A 22652-nucleotide genomic window follows, 5' to 3' on the forward strand; every position below is an offset into this window, starting at 1 on the left:
CCTTCTTCCACATCAAGGAAAAAGGAGATGCAACTAGATTTTTCTTCTAGTAAAACTGTAAGGGTAGTGTTGTGCATTAGGTAAATTTGGAATTTTCCATAATAAAAACGTTTTTTAAAGGTTGTATTATTCTGAAAAGCAAGAAAGAATTAAAAACAATTAATTTTAAAAAGCCAGCTGAGATAACATGATTATGGAGTAAGTAAAAAGCTCTATCATTGTGCAAATTACCTACTTAAGCTATAAAAATTTAACGTATTCTTTATTTTAAATAAACATTTATTTAGGAGAAATGGTCAAAGGAACAGGTAGAATAACTTGGTTTGTTCTGTTTTTCTTACAGGCAAGGAAGGATCTTAACAATCAAATAAACTATCTGGCCTAGAAGCACAGTAGCCTAGTTTCCCCCAAAGGGAGATTATATAATTAGATAACTATATAATTAGATAACTATATAATCAGCACTTATATTAACTGATTACATGCTAGGCAACATTATAAGTGCTTTACATGTAAGTTCATAGAATCCCCACCTCAATGCTAGGAAGTAGGTAACATTTTTATCCCCATTTTAAAGATGGAAAGTGAGGAACAGAGATTAACTTGCTCACTTCACACAGCTGTGAAGTAGCAGAGCCAATATTATAACCCTAGCAGTTTTGCTTTAGTCCAGAGTCTTCCCTGCTCTGCTCTACTGAGTCTAATTATTTGGTAAGAATATAATTAAAAACAAATAGTAAGAAGGAAGTAAGTATTTTCCTTAGGACATATCCTAAAAACGTGCTTCATTTTTCAAATAAATTTCACAATCCCATTCCATATGACTTAGAACAAGTTGTCTTTCAACAATTACTTTATTAATAATATTGCAGAAAAGCAGGAGAAAAAACCACTTTCAATTTAAGTTTCTTCTGGTACATGTTTAAACACAAGAAAGAACCTTTTCATCACTTAGAATTTATAGATTATAATTTAACATAGGGGATTTCAGATAATGCATAGTTATAGATTATTAAAAACCATGTAGTACAGCCCCTTCTATAATAAACAAAAGAACTTAGGCTCAGCATGTACTCAAGAATGCATAAGTAGCAGAGCTGGGTGCGCAAACCAAGGCACAGATCAAGGAGAGAATAACATCCCAAATGTACTGTTAGTGTTTACTAAATTTAGGATCACGGAAAAGCTTATAATCTAATAGAGAAGAAAGAAAGATCACACACACACACACACACACACACACACACACACTGAAAAACCTATAAAGACAACATCAAAATGACAGCAATTTTCTCTCAAATTTCTATCACTCCCACATTGCTAATCAGTTTTTCCTTCAACTGTCAGAATTAAGTCCAAAGTATCATTTCCTTGTTATCTCCTCTACTTTCAGAGAAGAAAATATCATCAAGGCAAAAGATGGAGCTAAGATTATATAAGACAGATGAAGTTCCTCAATATACTTATGTATTGCCACTCTATCCGCTTGGTAAGAGCATAAATGCGATAAAAATTCACAGAAACATTTTAGCAAACAACATGTGTAATGCTATTTGCTTGTTAGCTTTGGAGCTAGAGTATTCTGAAATCAGTACTGGTGAGAATTGACAGACATGTGGCGGTAGACTAGGCCTCAAATATCTGGGGTCTCAATAAGCCACGCACAGAAATTCCTGTTGTTACTGCTTCAGAGTCCACGAGCTTCTCGGTAACAAGGGCTTTCACATTCTCGCCTTACCCACCACTTTAAAAAAAGAAACTGAAGAACCTATGAAATTTAAACCATAGAGTTCTCTAGTATTTTCACTCTCTATGTACCTACTTTTTAGTTTACATCAAAATTTCGGATTTAAGTTTCTACTGTGATTTCAAATATAAAACAGCAAATCAGAGAATATGCTGAAGATTATAATTTGTCTGATAAATAAACTCTATGGGAAAAATCATAATTAACCAAAGAACTTTAATTTCAACTCTGGCTAAAAGCCTTTCTACTTTATAAGAAATCTCTTAAAGTATATTATGACATTCTAATACAACTTAATCTTTCTTAAATATCAACCTAAACATCAGAAAGATACAATTCACTCAAGAATGAATACTGAGATGAATATTACTCAACCCACCCCTCACCCCAAGTGCAGATGTACCAATCATCCTGCAATGTACTCTGCCTCACAGTGACAGGCATCAGGCGTCTCTGACAGCCTTGTCTCCTTTCTAACTGAAAATGCCGAAGTCATGCCAGTTTCCTATACTCTTCGCCTAACACTGTATCTACAGCTTCAACCACTATCAGTCTTGCCAACTCGCTGAGAAAACGAACTCTAAGAGCCCCTTCCACATAAATTCTAGACTCAAAATCCCAATCCCTTGTATCACCTAGAGCCATTCTGTCTTCTACTGGGTGACTTTCATCTACAAAATCTACTCAGATCAGATTTTTCTCATTGCCTCTCCACACCCAAAGGCGATCTTTGACAGTAAATTTTTATTATGCGTTGACCCCCAAAATATGCTGAAGTCCTAATCCCAAGTACATGTGAATGTGACCCTATTTGGAAATAGGGTCTTTGCCAAGATAATTAAGTGAATATGAAATTATTAGGGTAGGCCCTTAATCCACTATGACTGGTGCCTTTACAAGAAGAGAAAACAGACAGAAGCAGAATGTCATGTGACAAAGGAGGCAGGGACTGGAATGACGCACGTACAAGCCAGGCAAGCCAAAGATTGCTGGTAACCACTAGGAGCTAAGAGAGAGGCATGGGAGAGATTCTCCCCTAGAGTCTTCAAAGAGAGCATGGCCCTGCCAACATCTTGATTTCAGACTTACAGTTTCCAGAACCTTGTGAGAGAGACCATCATTGTAAATATTTTAAGTTAATTTCTGTTGTTTTAAGCCATCTAGGTTGTGGTACTTTGTTATGGTAGGCCTAGGAAACCAATACAGCCCTTAATGATAACACTGTTTTCTTAGCACTTCATAACAACACTTCAGTGTGGCATATGACCCCCTCCAATTTACAGACACTGCAGGTTTTAAATAACACCACTATCTAGACCCTTAACAGATAATCCTCACAGAATTCTCTCTGCTCTTAGTCTTGTTCACTTCTCTGCAGTATTTAACACTGTATTAATCTAATTCACCCTACTAGGAATGCCAGAATAAGCAATAAAAACACTATGTTTTATCCGGCAACCCTAACCCTACCAAACTTTAAGACTCACTCAGCTCCCATCACAATGCCTTCTTGCTGAAAAATGTTCTCCACAAAATACTTGGTAAGATGACAACTTCTATACTCCCAGAGTAACATAAAGCAAATCAACAGCAACGGCTCACAGTGAAAAGTGCTCATGAAAATAACCTGGGGAACTATTTAAAAAGAAATACTAACATCTTATACCTTACTGGGATTTTTCAAAAGTTCCCGAGGTAATTCTGAGATACCTCTAACCAAAACTACTATTTACATTAACACAGAACATGGGCTGGTTGTTTACTTGTCTCCTTCCCCCTGAAGAATGAATTGCTGAAGAGCAGAAAGTGTGGTTTTCCTATCACCTGTGGCTAGAAGAAAGCAGTGAATATCAATACCAGGGTTTGGCAAACTGTGCCCTTGGGCCAAATCTGAACAACTGCATAATTTTGTAAATAAAGCGTTGTTGGATATAACTACACTCATTCATTTACATGTCATCTATGACTGCTTTCAATCTACAGCAGCGGAAATGAATAGTTGAGATAAAGACTGTATGGCCTACAACACCTAAAATATTTACTACCTGGTCCTTTACAGAGAAAGTTTGCTGACCCTTGACCTATATGGTTAGTGACTGATTAATCAGCAATGACACTGCATGCAACAATCTGAAAATCAAATTAACATGCAAATTAACACAGATATCTGGAGCTTTACATGTGTGTACATATGTATAATGAACGTATGTATAATAAATGTCTGAAGAACAGCACATAAAATAGTATAATGTTTGAGTAAGTTCCAATTGATGATTACTCTTACTGGTTAATATGAAAGGAGACTTTACCATCTGCACAAATGTATACATACCTAGCCCCCAAATATATTATGAATTGATGCTACAATTATTGTGATTAAACACATTTCTTATAATGAACCTCCTCGGGCAAACACTTTTTCATTTCACTGGGAGGAAATCAAATAGTTCTTAGGATCTAAAGCAGTGAAATAGTTTTCACACACAAAAAGCCACTTGTTATGTTATGGTGACACTTCACCTAACCAGCACTCATATCTGACTTAGAACATAGCTAAGAAATTAGAAACAAAAACAAGATGCTTTTAACAACCACAGTTTCTCACAAAGTCCATACAAAATATGTGTGCATATATACATATATACAAATACATGTAAAGATATAGCTAATATATAGTTATGTATACTTATGTTTATATGTAAACATAGACATGTAATTGATACTATTTGCCTTTAACATAGATATTATAAAAATAAACAACTCAGAGCCTGTTTCTTCTTAATTATATACAACCATATACAAAATATAAAGATAACATTGGGAATCTATAAAGATACAATGCATAAAGATTAACTCAGAGCTCAGGGTTTGTTTGTTTGTTTTTAAGTTCTTTTAAATTAACATGTAAAAGTATATTAGTTTCAGGTGTACAACATAATGATTCAACATTGGTTCTTAGTTACACGCAATCATACAAACTTGGTACTTTAATTTCAATAGCCAGTTGAAATTAAAAGTACCAAAATAATGGGAAATTTTTGTCCCAAAAGCAGTCCAACAAACTGGAGGGGTGAAAAGTTTCAGATCTCAGGAAACTCTGCATGATTTATGAAAGATTTTAAAGTATTGTTACACAAAGTAAGGTCTCAGGATAAGGGGAACCTTGATTGGGGTCCCATCAGCAGAAACCCTGTGAGAAATGTGAAATCTGCATTTTTAACAACATCCTCGGGTGATCTGTATGCACAATCAAATTTGAGAACTCTGGTCCAAAGGTATGAGACCAACTTAATATTGCTAAAAGAAAATATTGTCTAGAATTATTCTTCCCCTTCTTGCCAATCATCCAAATCCAAATGAAGGTCCAATTTAACAAAATATAGAGGGAAACCTTACAACAGTATTCATTAAAAAGAGGAGAATACCTTGAGCACTTGAACTTGACCTTCTGTAGTAATTTCCTTTAGCAGTTCACAAAAGGACTGACATAGACCCACTGCATATGTCTGAAATTCAATGAAAAGTCAAAATATACAGATGAAAGTATCTGCAATATCAAAAAAGGCATAAAATTCATTTTGGAGGGGGTGGGTATAGCTCAGTGGTAGAGCGCATGCATGAGGTCCTGGGTTCAATCCCAGTACCTCCATTAAAAAAAAAAATTCAATTTGGGACTCATTATAATCTATTTGAGAATTAGATACTAAAGTTCTAAGCATATAAAGTTTCAATTAGAATGCTTTAGGAAAAATTTTAAAAATAAAAATGCGGCTTATTGCTTTTCTGGTTTTTACAGAAATAGTAGGATATATTTATTTGTACAGCATATTTTCTATATTAAATAACATAATTAATGAAACTGTATCACACCTGTCCTGTAATGGGCAATGCTTATAAAGTGTCCCCCTTCTTTAAAGTAACAGATTGCTCTTTTAGATTTTGAAAAGGTACCTCCTGACTTCAAATAAGAAACAATAAAAATAATAACTACATGAATTTTTACAACACAAAAACTACTACAACATACCTGTAAAAATTCTGTTGATGATAAAAAGATATAACCATTGATGATCTTAAAGCAGGTTCTGAGATTTTCTGAACTTAATTCTGCCAAAATAATAAATTTTTTTAAAAAGGATAAATTATTTCATTGTTTAAAAATTACTTTAAGTGAAGTGATTTATTTAAAGGTAAGTTACATGCTCTTTACAAATCTTTTCCGAATGCTATTCAGACTCCTAGTATACAGATATCTATCTAAAAAACTGGCATTAACCTATACATTAATGCTTTCCCTTATATTTCCCACTAGTTAAAACAATTTAGAAAATATTTAGCTCCCTTTTTTTTTCCTTTCAGAAAATAACTACATGACTCACCCTTTCATTTCAAATTAAACTTCTAGTACCAGTATGGCAAACAACATGCAACTGAATCATTTTACCATCCTATTTTGACATCTACTTAAATGGGTTCACTCAATTCACTCAATAAGCATCTACTGAGTGTCTACTGTGCTGGCACTGAACATGCTACCCTACTTATGAAGAGTCCTTATTAAATGCCAAAAATTATACTACGTTTAGATACTCTCAATCCTTGTGCTTTGTTCTTCAGATCTGCTCCCCTATTAAAAATTTACACATAAAAATGTTCTTTAAAATGTCATCACCAGAATAGTATTGGAAAAGGATATTATTTTTAGCTATTCCTTTTCAAGTACAAAGTAGAAAACTATTTCATTAAATATGATCAAATGTTTATGCAGTGTTTTTTACATGTCTTATCACATACAATAGAACACAGATTTTATGTATAAAATTATACAGCTCAAAACATGACCTTAAAATAACATCTATATCTAAAACCTTTCATTCTGTACTGCTAATACTTTAGAAATTATATTCACTTGCAATAGGACAGGTGAAAAAAATTCTTCCCAGTAAATACTGGTCTAGGCGATAGGTTCTTATTTAACTCATATCCTAGCAAAGTGAAAAGACACTCTACTCAGATGAGTATTTCTCATAAACTTTCACAGGAAAATGATAATCATACCCTAAGTTCAAAATATGTTTTAAAGGTATTAGTTCTATACTTTCAGGTTTAATAAATGAGACAGAGACTAACCAACTTGTCACCATGCAAATGAAAGATATTTTAGAAAAAAGGCTGTCATCTAAATATTTTCCACAACAGAATTATGCCAAAAAACTCAGACTAAAGGGGTAGACCATTGTATTGGATAAAGTTATCCTTGTGAAAAATTCACATTGTTCTTTTCTTCTCAAAGAGAAAGTCAAGTCTGCACTTGTGCACATACAATGTTTGGCAGACCAACACTGAACAGCAGACTGGCAGTCACTGTGATAAGTAAGGCAGAAGGGTTCTACATTTAAGTGAGAACTTAGAATAGCTACATTCCAGATATGTCCAATGTCTAACTCACTGTCATCTAAAACTTTATCAAGATCTATGAAGAAGGAAACAATATTTAAGAAGGACTGATTTTAAAAACCATAGTGCTTATTTCTTCTTACAGATATTTTAAAAGTTATCTCTGGATCAGTTTATACAAGGAAATACTCAAGGGATTAGGTCACTTCATACTGCTTTTCATGTTTCCATCATGCCAAGGATAGCTTTTACTAAATTTCCTAGAGCATGGTATCACTGGCAATTATTAAATACTAATAGTAAAAACAGTCTTAAAATTAATAAATATATCTATTTTAAGGTATATTGAACACTTCATTATATTCATGAGTTCCTCGTAAGACTCTGAAGAAAAATTATTGTCTGGTCCTAGTATCAGAAGGAGCTGTACTTTAACCATGCAACAGAGCTGTATTTATTTTTAGGCCCTGTGAATAATTTAATTCAAATGTTAATCATGGGTAATTATGCCCCCTAGAGGACATCTGGCGATGTCTGGAAACTTTGGTTGTTAAAACTAGCACCTAGTAGGTTGAGGCTAAGGATGTTACTAAGCTTCCTACAGTGCACTAGACAGACCCTCACAACAAAGAATTACCTGGCCCAAAATGTCAACAATGTCTGACCTGAAAATCCCTAATTTAAGTGATTTTTTCTTTCAAAGAGAGCTCTGACAACTCTATGGCCAAAGTATCTAGTTATGCTATGTGTACATATGACTTTTATCTGTTAGTCTAATTAAAATTTATATTCCATTCCTCTTTGTTTTTCTCTATTCTTTTACTTCTATTTTTATTCCGTACTTTCATGTTACATTTTATTTATTCTTTTATGTTTCCATAAAGGGAACAAAGAGGAAAAATTACTGAATTATGTTATAGATTCAGTAGAAATCTATGTTCAATCATACTACTTATGTCTGGAAATGAAACTATAATAGTTTCTTCTTTTATTTTAATCTCTCAGAAAGCTAAATGTGTAAGATACCCTACATCATCATGAAGGCAGGTGGGAAAAGTTCCTTCCAAATTAGACAAGAAGTTACTGGCAGAAAAATTTAATCGGTCAAGGAACATTAGTTTGGCACTTAACAACAACACGGAAAAAGCCAGTCAAATGTTTACGTTTCAAGTAATGAGAATACTAAGAAAATTAACACCATAAAAAAGATTTAAAGTATTTTAGAAACAAGTCTTTGGAACTAAATTATCAGAATATTTGTACTTATAGCCTCTGGTTCTACTTAAAATACTCCAGTTCTACTTACATTTGGAAAAAAGGATATAAAATGAATTCTAGTCTTGAATTTACTCATATTTAATTAACATATTCTAAAAATGGTTAAGTTAAACATCAGTATTGTTGGTTTTATGTGTTTTAAATGAAAATGAGAAACTTCTTGCCAGGAGCTTTATTTCTGCTTAAGAAATAGCTATCTATTCATTAAATAAATTTTTAAAGTTCACTGATATAACAAGAAAGGTGTTTTCACTGTTAAGAAAAGTGAATATCCAGTTTGATCTATATTCTTAAAAGGTTAAAGTAAATATTATGGTTATATCTCAAATTTTAAAGCTCACCTGAAAGGAGGTATATGCAAAAAGCCACATGTCAAACAATATTAATTAGCTGTACAATACTCAAGCAAAAATAAGGTAATACTGATACCAAGGTATACTAAGTGTGACAGAAATAATCTGTAAACAGAATTCTTCATATTCAGAAACAGAAATTCTTCATAAGCAAATATAAATACCACCATGCATAAAACAAATTTTCTATAATCCTTTTTGTTTTCAAAGACAAAAGTAGGGAATACATAATTCAAGAGCATCCATATTATCTATATTCACTGACACTACTAATAAAATATGGAACTTTTAAAAATCTTTGAAAGTTAAAAAAGTCTAAATCAAATATTAATTATCACAGAAAGAAATTTCACTAGTTCTTGATTCAGTTAACTAACAAATCCTACAGAGCCAGTGGTTGGGTACTTTTTCTTTTAGAACAGCAATAATGTTAATAGTAATGGTAGTAGTAGTAATAAATATAATTATAAAACACTTAAATAATGCTTACTATGTGCCAGCTATTGTTCTAAACACATGACAGTCCTTTTTGATTTGTTGACTACAGTTGCATTTGGTTGACCACAGCTCCTGTAGAGAATGTGGGAGTCTGGTGTGTGTCCTGGGGCAGGACGGGGAGAGAGAAGCCCATGCCGGGGACAAGCTCAGCCAGGACTATGCATCACCTGCAAAGCTTTCTATGGTAAAGCTGTAAAATAGAACCTATCTAAATCCACCATCACAGTAGTATCATAAGGTTACAGTAGGATTGGTCATGTGCTTTTTTCAGTTTCTTCTTCCTGGCTACCAATCCTCTCTCCCACTACCTCGTAAAGTCTAGGTATGCTGAATTTGGGGTAGAATACAAGGGTGAAGTGAAATTACCATGTGAAGCCATCTATATGTGAAAAGCCTGAATCATGTTTATGACAAAGTTGATAATGGGTCTAGCTGAGGTTTCCATTCTCAGGTCAAGTATAAGGAAGCACTGTGGATTATCCAGAATGTTACCATATATGATCTCCAAGTTAGGCAGAATAGAACTAGAAGGCCTTCAGATAGTAAAGGAAAGTGAAAACGATTTTTCCTATCCTCAATGCAAAACTTTTCCTAGGAGACTGGCAATAAGTGATTGGTTTATTGCCACTGTCTTCATCTTTTAAAAAATTACCCATCATTTTATGGGGATACTAGATGATAAACATCAAATGGCTTTTTATTAGAAAACAGATGGTATCTTTGTATTATTTGAGGTCTTATTTATTCTGAAGAACAGGGTAGAAGAATTTTAAAAACCTCCGAAAACAGGAGGGACTAATTACAATATCTAGCCCCCATGGTCATCCAGCAAATGAAGAGAGATGTTTTTTAAATCAGTTGTAATTATGTCTTAGTCCATACCTGTTTAAATTGTCAAGAGTGAGACTATTTTTCTGGTGTGTCATTAAACCTCAGTAATATTTTTCCTCTAACAAAGCTGCTCACTACAAATAAGTCCTCAGAGAAAAATAGTCTTCAGATATTACCATAATAAGTATGCCTTCTCGCCCAGTGTTTTCTTACAAAAATGCCCTCTCCTGACAATACTAAACTATTCAGTTAGTATATACAAAGTTCTAATGAAAGATTTAAAGATGCTTTATGTGTGTGTCTTGAAGAGTGGGACTCCAAATGGAAAAAGCTTAAATGGCACTGCATACAATTCTTAAACTCTATGAGGTTGAAATGTGATTCTGCACTGTAAAATCCCTCACAAAATAGTAACTCTATAAACAAAAATTTTTTTTAATTTAAGATATTACATACTTTTGGATGATAGCTGATATGTAACAGAAAAGTACAGATTTCTATTATTAATTGCCATCAGAATACACGTTCAGATTGGCAAAAAGGAATCTAACTAGTTATCATTCATGGTGGCTAAAAGAGACTAAGAGCCTACTCTCAGCACAGTGTCCAGTTCTCTGGTTTCATGTGCCAAAAGTGCTGCTGATTTCAAGCTCATACATAGGTAATACCTCAACAAACAATAAATGATTCTGTTAATATTTAATAATCTTTATTTTGGTGGTCCGTTAGCTAAATCAGAAATATGTACAGAGCTCCTCTGTAAACAACTGATAGCAGAAGACCATTTGTAAAAGAAGCTGGACAAAACCATGGTACACAGAAGCAGTTTTACAATATAAGTAAAGCCTTTTAAATACTTTACAGAACTGCTATCAAACATAGAAATTTTACCATGTAAAATTCAAACTTAATCTGTAATTAGTTTCCTAAGAGCTTTTTTGAGTTTCTATTTAGTGATTTAGTAACTTTAGTGTTTGTTTTTATTTAATATGTAGAAATAGTTCTAAAAAGTTATACCATAGGAAAAAAATCCAGGAACTATTAAAATGCTATCCAACTTATTTCTCGAAATCAGAGGCTTTAGTTAAAAACAGAAGGTATAATTTATAGTCACCTATAATGTCCAGAATAATAGTTGCATTCAAAAACAGTAGTAAGTTTATGCTTTACTACATACCAAGAAGTGGTGACATATTCTGAAATATACGAAGCAACTCTGGTGTAACACATGGGCTATTTTCCAAAGTCACTAACCTAGGAAGGGAAAACAGATGATTAAATCACTTTCCACAACCATTAAAACTTTTAACAACACACCTTATGTATAAAAAAAAAAAACTGTTCAATTTAAAGAAGAAAATTGGACAATATAGTTATAAAGATTATCCTTCTAGTAAAAAAATTCCAAATTCATCAAAATTAAAACCTACCTACAAATTATGTATGATTTCTATATACACAGCAAAAATCAGCAAGTAACTACTTATTAGAATACATACAATAAAATTACAATGATGAAGCAAAAACATGATTATTTTGAATTGGTCAAGGAAAGAGAAATTTTTTTTCAGGTGTTCAATAAAAGCAATTGAATGAACTGCCACTGTTCAATTCTTCAAACCACTGATGAACTGGCAAGTGTCTAAGGAGCACCCACTCGGTGCCTTGCCCTTTCTGGTGTCCTGGCTTGTGCCCAGTCTCTCTTGAATTAAGGTGGAAGAGGATGAGCTATTCTGATGTTTTTATTTTCTTGATATATTCATTTGTCACATGTAATTGATCAGTCCCTTCAACAAGACACTGGGCTAGTGAATTAGTAAACAATTTATGCTAAATGTTTAATAAATATGAACTTAGTAAAACTTAATAAAGATGAACAAAGGCCAATGATAAGCCAATCTTACTCACAGTATCAGCAATCTAAAGCAACTGTTTTATAAAAAGTAAAATATGGGTTGTGCTTTATCACCTAAGTGTGTAGTTGGTTTACCTCTTCAACCCCCACTAAAGAAGCTAAAAAAGAAAAAAATGATCATCACAAAATCTACAAGAAGCCAAGGGTGGGGCTGGGGGAAGAATCCAATTCTAAATCTAACACTTACTACAAAATCTCTTATCCAAATATAAATAGAAAGGAACTTCCTTAACCTGGTATGACAGACTACCTACCAAATACTCATAGGAAACACACCTGGTGATGATATGCTGAAACCATTCTCTAGAAAAACAGAAGCACACCTCAAAGAACATTCCCTATTACTTTGTCTACCTTCGTATCTACTGAGTCTATGTATGAAGGACCTCTCACATGGTATGCCAAGTAAGTTAATAAAAAATACAAGGGCAGGAGACGAAAAAATTACCTAGTCCTTATTCACAGAAGCTATGACTGATAGGAAAAATAAAACAGAAGAAAGAATTCATAAACAAAGTATGTGAATTACTAAGAGAGTTCAGTAAGGTTACTGAATATATCAATGTACAAAAATCAATTGAATTTCTACACACCAAACACACAATGAATTTAAATGCATGGTGTTTTAAGAGTCCTCATATAAAAACCTATCATCATAAAGATGCCTCTCTAAATTGTTATACAGAATCAACTATTCTTGAACTCAAATCCCTACACTGTTTTCCCTGGAAATATAACAAGCTGATTCTAAAATTATGTGAAAGGCAAATGACCAAGAATAGGCAAGAAATTTCTCAAAAAAAACAAAAAAGTATGGAGGAGGGATTCGGGGAGATACTTGCCTTACTAGATATTATGACTTACTATACAACCACTGTCGTTAGTCTCCACTAATTAGATTACTAGTAATTAGTAATTCTAGTAATTACTAATTAATTCTAGTACTAATAACTAGTAATTACTAATCTACTGTAATTAGAATTAAAATCATATACAGAATAGAAAGTACAAGAAACAGACTTTTTCATATATGATAGAAGAGGCTCCAATGGTCAGGAAGCAAAGTTTTCAGGGGTGAGAAACCAGACCTCTATCCCATACAAAATACAGAAATTAATTCCAGGACTTGTATGAAAAGAGTAAGGCTTTACTTTACAAGATGTCACAAGACTTTTATGTCTTTAGATTAGAAAAAAATTCAAGAAAAAGCCTGAGAAATACAACTACTTTAAAGTTAACAATTACTATGTATAAAAGATGCCTCAAAAAAGTTAAAACGCAAGTCATATACTGGGAGAAGACTGCTTGCAATATATATAACTGACAAAGGAATAGTGTCCAAAGAAATAATATCCAAAAAATAGTCAATAAAAGGAAAATGAACAGAACAAATGAACAAATATTTTGCAGAAAAAGATTAAAAAATTGGCATTAAGTTTGACTATAAAAAATATAAAAAGATATCCAATTTGACTAGCAAGAAAATATAAATTATAACCAAAACAAGGTACAATTTTACCCTCAACAGATTAGCAGAACTTTACGCGTGACATATCATGTATTGGCAAAGCTACGTAACAGTGGAAACTCTTGTGACTGCCGACAGCAGTACCAGTTGATACAATCACTTTTGGAAATAATTAGTATATGATAAAGCTGAATACATATTACCTAGCACCATTTCTAGGTAGAAATGTATATAGGCATAAGGTCTTATACATTTGGGCTAGGAGTTGTGTGAGAATGTTCACAGTTGGATTATTTGAACATCAAACAAAATGGCAAATGAGTAAATGAATTGTTAGTCATACTATTAAACTTATCAATACAGATGAATCTCAAAACAGGAAGCAAAAAAAGTAAGTTAGAAAACATATGATACAATTTATATAAAGTTAAAACATACTGTTTAAAGATACACACACCTACCTGATTTAAAAAATATTAAAATACAAGAAAGAAAATCAAAGAATGAAAAGAAAAAAAAAAAAATCAGTAGGTGGGTTATCCCTGGCATGGAAACAGGAGGATTCAAAAACATGCCACACCATGGATTTCACAGACATTCTTGTTCCATTTCTTACTCAGAGTACAGAAAATGGATTTTCATTTTATACAAGTTATCAATAATTATAAACAATGTTATCTCCATATTATTTTGCATCTATGAAGTATTTTGCTTTTTAAATGGCAAAATCGGGAGATCTGGGCAGGGGATTACACAGGGGAAACTAACCACCCCCAAAATGAAGTACTTCCCAACATGCACAAGGAATGGTATCTTTAGACATCTTAACCTGGTCAATAATAACAGAATTTGATTCCACTTTAAAGAATAAAACTTCAAGAAAGATTTTTTAGAACTTTTTATCCTATTCACTCTTAAAATAATTATGAAACTAAAAGAAAAACTACAACAGTCACAAGATTTCACTGAGAAAAAAAACTGGAGGACAAATCCTAAATGCCAGAAGATGTTTTTAAAAAACTCTTTTTGTCAGTGGGTCCAGATTAACACTCTCTGAAGCTTGTTCCTTCCCTCTCACTGTCACAATCTTAGTAAAAAGGACACTCGGGTCACTGTCACTCTCATTTACTATGCTAGCTTCCAGAGCATAAACTATGCTATTCAAAAGAGGAAAAAACCTTGAAGACTTTAAACTAGTGAAAAATAAAATTGAAATGGTATGTAGTTCCAGATTAATAATAAATTCCAGGTTAATAAATAAAGATTTGGAAAAGAAAGAAAGTGAGATAAACAAAGTCAAAGCACTAAATTCTCTACCATATTACGGAAAGGAAAAAGCTACTGTTTTGATGAATGATTAGACAAAGCTGTATGTATCAACACCTCTGACTAGAGAAAGGTAAAATTTAAAGTTATCCTTCCATAAGAAAATGCAGAAAAGAGAGACCATAAAGTAAAAGACAGACATAAATAAATATAAGATCAATAAAATTCTTTTGAAGTAAAACATCTTTGGTTAGGTTAAAATATAAAATTTTAAATTTGCTCAGTATAGAATACATAACTAAATTTCAAACCAAAAGGCTGAAATGTAAAAGATGAATGAAATAGTTAAGTCAAATCTAATACTATATGACAATATTTATATCAGATAAAATTTAGATGCAGAAGAATTAAAAGGTGGAATTATAAAGTGGAAAATTAACCACTGCATACATTATTATACCACATAATTCTTCATTAAAGAATTTAAATACCATATTTTATTAAATCTTATAACAATGCAAAAAAGTACCAAAATTTTGTGCAGTGAATTTTTTTTAAATTACATATCAAAAATGCTAGAAATAAAAAAGGACACTGACATGAAGAAAATTGATTGGGGTATTTCAATAAATCAGTGTCAAGATGAAAAAGCAAAATAATGTGAACTAACAACCAACAAGTTGAAAAGAAAAGATATACATGAAAGTCTGCATCTTTGATATCATTATTATTCATGTGACTATATTACAGAAATAGATCCTACAATAAGTCATTAAAATTCACACTAAGTTTAAGAAAACTGCGTAAGTAACATGTTGTATTTACAATGCAATGAATCCAGACCTGAATCATACACTTTAGTATCAGCAAAAAATTTAACAATGTTGGGTCAAAGACGTCATCAGGGGAAAAATAAATCACATAATCAGTCTGAAGAGTTTCACTTTGTATACACAACCACAAACATCAACTGGTACTGGCTAACCGTAGTAAGTTCAAATTTCCATTCTCCAACATAACTATTTTATACCTTTGCTCCCCACAATCCTCTCTGATCTTACATACACTCCCATTCCAGCCTGTAACACTCAGTTGACATCTATGCTTCGTATGATGTTGAGAAAATAGAAACTATTCTATGGAACACCTTCCCATCTCATTCCACTACAATACAGAAATCTGTCTTTCTACCTCCAGCTAAAAAAAACCCTCCACTTGTGCTGAATCCCATACCTGCTTGTCTCCTTCAATTATCTCACTCTCTTGAGCCTCATCATACCCCTAAATTTTCATTCCAGAACAGTCAATTGTTGCCCAATTTCAACATTACTCTCCACAGTACAAGCTCTCATACAAGTTGTCAGTGCTCATAGTCTGTACTTACTTAACTCCAATTTAACCTACTCTAATTCTTTCGACTGCTCTTACTACTCCACTGAAATCCCTATCATCTCCACTGACCTCTCTGTACTACTCTTACTAGGACAATCGGCAACATTTGACAAAGCTAACCACTCCCTCTTTTGGGAAATATCCTCTCTTGGCTTGGTTTTCCTCCTTTGTCAGTAGACAGCTCTTCCCTGCTGCCATCTTTGATAGCTCCTCATGTGACCTTGAAGTATTTTTCTTCAGGAGTCTGCCCTGAGCAGAATGTTCTAACTGCTCTTTTCTTCCTAGGCAATCTCACCAATTCTTAGGCTTTATATATCACATACAAAGTGAGAACCACTTCACACACATTATCTCATGTTCACAATAATCAGGTAAAAATTATTTTTCCTTATTTTACAAATAAGGAAACTGAGGTTCACAGATGATGATTATAAACCTAATGCAGTGGTGGGTGTACTTGGGATTGGCATCTATATATCTAATTCCAAATATGAGTTCTAATCCAATAAGAAAAACATATGAAGAAATATGTCAGTAAATTTTAAAAATGTATCCTAATGATTTAATTTGATTTACATGTAACTAAAGGTTAGTGTGAAAAAAATTACCATTAGTAGAGCAATGCACTTTTATTACCTGTTTATATAATCCTTAAAAAATTTATATATCTTTTATAAACACATTAATATACTAAACCTTTAATACTGGTAAGTATGAGTCTCTTTATTATAACTAATATTTTAAATTTTTCTGATAATTAACAAAATATACATGTTTACAGGAAAGCATTTATGCAACAGAGATTAATATTTTAATTTGTAATCTAGAGTAGAGGCTGGCAAACTACAGCTCACAGGCCAAATCCAACCCACATCCTATTTCTGTAAATGATGTTTTACTGGAGCACAGTCATGTTCATTTGTTAACATATTGTCTATAACAACTTTGGCAATGAAGCAGCAGAGATGAATAGATAGGACAGAAAGTACACAGCCTGGGAAGCCTAAATTATTTACCATCTGCTCCTTTACAGAAAAAGTTTACCAACAACTGATCTAGAGTAATCCATTCTGTTCAAATAAAAATATATGAACATAACAGGTTCTAACACATGCTAATTTACAATCAAATCATTTGGAAATCATTTAAGTTCAAACAACATAACCTAGAAAAGAATAAGAGAAACACAAATTGCAAATTAATAAGTACCTACTTAGTTATGTTTTAAAGTTGTTCATCTAATATTCTGATACAGATCATTAGTTTATAATTTACACCAAAGACAATTTCTAAGAATCAAAAAACTACATTCCTAGACATCTAAGCAAAATTGAGAAAGGAAGGGGGTGGGTAGGGAATAAGGATACCATAAATGTTAATTTTTTCCTCTGGTTAATTTCTGTGATTGCTTTTCTAATTCCAACATTAGAATTTTTAAACCCTTCCTGTATTATAAACTATATCTTCAATAATGATTTGCCCTGCAGAAAACTGCTGCTATCAGTAAGATAAAGCAAAAAGATTTCTACTACTGTTCTCTACACAGCCTGTGGCACTGAGATGCCACAGAAACGGGGTCTGTTTGCTTGTGTTTTACCGCTTAACACTATATACTGCTTACTCAGTAAAATAATGTCAGGACTAAGTAGCATTAACACTTGGGGCTGAGGTATTATGTCTCAGTACTTATTCGGTAAGGTAGTAAGAGGTTGAAAAACAACTCAGTATCGTCCCAAAATATCTCACTTAACACACTGAAGTTTTATGCCAATTTTCAGTTTTGCTCACGATCCCCATTTTGACGTCCAAATTCCAAACAATGACATGCAGCTGAGTTCTTACTGAAACTTCTCTTTAACTTTGATATATAAGCCTACACTGAGTGACAGCTGTCAAGAAAAGATGCTACTGAAAAGGATCTATTATGTTACTCAGTTCAGGCAAACTGACTTTATGTTTTTGTTTTTAAATGCTGAGCTTTTAAGCCCTGTTACATGACCTTTGCTTTACTGGCATGAGTGTAGGGAAGGCTAGAGAAAAAAAAAAAAAAAGATCCACGGTATCAAGTTTTTCCTCTTACCATAACTCTAAACCATCTTCCAGAAGATAAACATGTGGAGGCTGGGAAACATCTGTACTCAGTTGAATAACTGGGAGCAGGAAAGGGTACAGGTTCTTGCTGTCTGCTCCTAATCCCTATAGGAAGTATAAATAAAACTTAACATAAGACACTCTATGGTCCCACCCCCCACCAAAAAAATCACCTATCATATAAAAAAGCCCTAAAACCAACTTATTAAAATAAATCAGATTTTTAAAGAATGGTCCTAATTATAAGCACTACTTACACAAAATTAGTTCAGTTTACAACTGGAAGTCAAATAGTAAAAAATCACTATTCAGTTGCCTAATGGCAATAAAACCATATATACCAAGGCTACATACACCTGTTCATTTTAAGAGATTTCTCATGTAAATATTTATTTTTGCCTCTCTGACAACTGGAGGTATTAACATCAACATATCAAATTTCACAAAGTATCTCACCTAAATAATCTAAAATGAACTCAATCTAAATATTCATCAGTAAGATAATTAAATTACAGTATCTTCATATTCTAGAATACTGAGTAGCCATGAAAAAGGATTAGGTATGGAATAAAAACAATCTCAAAATGACAAACTGGGATTTAAAAGAAGTGTGTATAACAATTCCACATGTCCCATTTTTTAAATAACTATATATCTGATATGAAGATATATGCATAAAAATGTTTCTTAGGAGTAAACAGTAAAAACTGTTAACACTGGTTAAATATGGGTATTGGAAAAGGATGTTGGAAGGGGGTAAAGGAGATTTTTTTAAAAAACTTTTTGTAAGCTTTTTTAAAAAAATGTGCACATACTACTTACTTAATGAAGAATTTCTGTAAATATTTTTAACGAGCCAAGAATACAAAGATGGAGGAAGAAGAGGGGGTTTTAATCTAAAATTCTGGTTTGCTTAATTACTGTCTTATGGGAATGACTCAAGTGTATCACACTAAGTTTAAGCACTTTGAAAGAAAACAAAACAGTCAATTTGTAATGAAAACTAATCTCTATAATCTGATAAACAAAGAAAGGAAACCAAATAAACTATCCAACACCTCTTCACTTAGAAAGTAATTCAGATGTCAACATAGTTTATAGCAAATTACAATATAACACTATCCATGTGTATTTCCCTTTTGATGACCTATATATGCATATATATACACAGTAAGTTCACTTTTTATCAGCAGGGTATAGATACTTCAGTGGAAGTACATAAAGCTTATCCTTAAATATGTTAAGCTTGGCCCTTTCTATAATTAAACATCAGTTGAAAGACCTTACTAAAGATTTTTCCAAAGGAAGAGATTTATAAATATGTCTCATTTAATAAAGCAGTATATTGTGCCTTAAAATTCAGTTAAATTTCACTCTCCAAAGCTTAATCCATAACAAAACAAAAAAGAAAAACCAGTAAATCTACTTACTCTCTCAGTTACAGTTTGTTATCTAGTGGCCTAAAGAATGAATATGTCCAATCTCAGATATGCAGCTTTAAGTAAATTTGAACATTCTGTCCATAATTAAAACTACAAGACATTGTCTACAATACTATGAAAGCTCAAAAATAAATTCATCACTAATTAATAAAATTATCAGAAATGCTTAAAGGGGGAAATCACATTATACTACATTACATAAAGCATGGAGGGAAATTAGGTGAAGGGTACAAGAGAATCATTCTATACTATCTTTGGAATTGCCTGTGAATCTGTAATTTCTTTTTAAAGTTAAGTGTGAAAAAAAGAAGAATGCAAAAAATTGGCATTTCTCACGGTATTGTCTTTGGCTCTCATCTCATGTCCCACATACATGCTGATAATGTCCAAATCTATTAACTCCAACCCAAATCTCTGAACTCTAGACACTCCAAATGACTACTGGACATCATCACCAGAAGGTATCTCAAACTCTCCAAAGTCTACCACTCATCGTCTTCCTAAAAAAAGTTCCTCTTCCTGTATTTCCTAACTCAAGCAACATGAGCCATTACCCATCTAGTGATAAACTATATCACAACTACCTCCTGTTTCCTTTTCCTGCTCACCCTATATCTAAACAATTCTTAATTCTATTCTCTCAAATATTTTTCAAATCTTTGCCCTTCTTTCTATGGCTTTGTTTGAGGTCATCATCTCTTCCACAATTAACAGAAAAGCTTCCCAACTACTTTCCTTGACTTTAGTTTTACCCTATTCCAAACCAATGTACCCACTGGTGTGCAAAAGACCCTTCTAAAATATAAATGATAACAGTTCTTCCTCAGAACTTTGAGAGATGTCCCTTATACCTTCCAAACCAGGCCCCTACGACCAAGCTCTATATTCTGTGTGAAGCTATGCCAAACAAGGTCATACTAGAAATCATTATGTTAGTATCTGAGAAAGCTGGCAGATTTATTAACACATTCATTTACTACTGTTCCCTCCCAAGACCCAACAAGAGGATATATGAGGATGTTTTTTAAAAACCTAAACCCATAATTACAAAGATAGCATAAGAAGAGATAAAAGCAACTCATATTTGGAAGTTGGAAAGACAAGCAATAACTGACTTAGCAGACTCAAAACCAAAGCTAAAAGCCAGCAGTGAAAAGGAGCAAGGAACCCCTGATTTATATTAATGAAACTCCAAAAGCCTTAGGAATTGATAGCACTAGGTACTTTGGGAAGGGGAAGTTCAAGAGGATGAATTAAAAATAATAGGACCCCCACCCCATTGACAGATGACTGGATAAAGAAGCTGTGATACAGCTATATAATGGAATACTACTCAGCCATAAAAAAGAATAATGTCATTTGCAGCAAAATGGATGGACCTGGAGATCATCATTCTAAGTGAAGTAAGCCAGAGAGAGAAAGAAAATACCATATGATATCACTCATATGTGAAATCTAAAAAAATCTTAAAAAAAAGACACAAATAAACTTATTTATAAAATAGAAATGGATTTACAGACATAGAAAACAAACTTACAGTTACCAGAGGGGAAAGAGGGTGGGAAGGGATAAATTAGGAGTTCAAGATTTGCAGATACTAACTACTATATATAAAATATATAAACAAGTTTCTTCTGTATAGCACAGGGAACTACATTCAATATCTTGTGGTAACTTATAATGAAAAAGAATACAAAAAGGAATATATGTATGTAGATGTATGACTGAAACATTATGCTGTACCTTAGAAACTGACACAACATTGTAAACTGACTATACTTCAATAAAAAAATTTTTTAAAAATAATAGGACCTCTAGTGTTTTAAAAGCCATCTGATGACAAGATCTCATCCATGTGTATAGTCAAACTGTCCCTTACTTGAACCACCACAGATCTGGTCATTTATTTCTGGTAATGTAAAACAAATGGTCTCAAGACAGGGAGACATCAGGTAATCAACACCAGGGATACTATATACAACAGGGAGATAGAACATGTAACAGACAGGAGACTAAAGGCTCTTTCACTGAGGAAAGATCTCAAACACATGGAACCAAAACATCTGTTCTGTACAAAACCCAGCTAGATCATCCTAAAGATGCACAATCAGCAAGCTTCCCATACATATTCAACCCTTCCAATTAGCTTTTTAGTGTTCAACTCTTAAATTTATACAAAGTGTTCATATGGTTCTTGAAGTTGAGTGATGGTTACCTAAGGATTCATTCTACTGTTCTTCCTTCTTTTGTGCATGCTTAAAATTTTTACAAGGCAAAAAAAAAAAAAAAAAGGCAACCAAGGATCAACAGATATGATTAAATATCTAATACAAAAAATAGGAAAAAAACAAACAAATAAAAACAGCACCGCAAAACACACACAGAGATAAAATCTTGGAAAAATATATCACTAACGTTCTTGGTACAATAAAAGAAAACACTGCATTCATGAAAGACAGATGATGTAGATTGATTATTCAATACAAAAACGAACTCACAGAAGGAGGGGTAAGGTAGGGGTATGGGATTAAGAGACAAACTAGTATGTATAAAATAATAAGCAACAGGGATATATTGTACAGCACAAATATAGCCATTATTTTGTAAAAATTTTAAGTGCAGTATAATCTACAAAAACATTGAATCACTATGTTATACACCTGAAACTAGTATGTCATAAATTTAAAATAAATAAAAATATTTTAATTAAAAAAAGAACTCACATTCTGAGCAATAAAGCGGCTGTTCATTTAAAACAAAACTCACAAACATTAAAAGTATTATAGCAGGAAAGAAATACTCAATAGAAAGGCTGAAAGATAAAGCTGAAGAAATCCCCCAGAAAGTAGAGTAAAAAGGCAAAGAGAAGAAAAAGAAGAAATCAACAGTAAAAAAAATACAGGGGAAAATTTTTTCCTTCTTTAATTTTTAGGGAAAATCTAGAATTTTACACCCAAACCACTTACCATTGTGA

The 22652-nt window shown here is 32.7% G+C and overlaps 1 protein-coding gene across 2 annotated transcripts in view; it reads right to left on the bottom strand.

The window, feature by feature from the left end:
- The window catches only part of IPO11 (importin 11), a 168794-nt gene that overhangs the window by 69068 nt on the left and 77074 nt on the right, over nt 1-22652 (bottom strand). For both annotated transcript variants that reach the window (XM_006206039.4, XM_031675666.2), the window contains exons 21-24: nt 18226-18341; nt 11282-11358; nt 5775-5854; nt 5173-5253 (exon numbers count right to left, since the gene is read on the bottom strand). In XM_006206039.4, the coding sequence (XP_006206101.2) occupies nt 5173-5253; nt 5775-5854; nt 11282-11358; nt 18226-18341 (354 nt within the window). The remainder of the gene's footprint in view (nt 1-5172; nt 5254-5774; nt 5855-11281; nt 11359-18225; nt 18342-22652) is intronic.

The sequence above is a fragment of the Vicugna pacos genome, chromosome 3 (genome assembly GCF_048564905.1).
Source record: "Vicugna pacos chromosome 3, VicPac4, whole genome shotgun sequence".
NCBI classification, from domain to species: Eukaryota; Metazoa; Chordata; class Mammalia; order Artiodactyla; family Camelidae; genus Vicugna; species Vicugna pacos.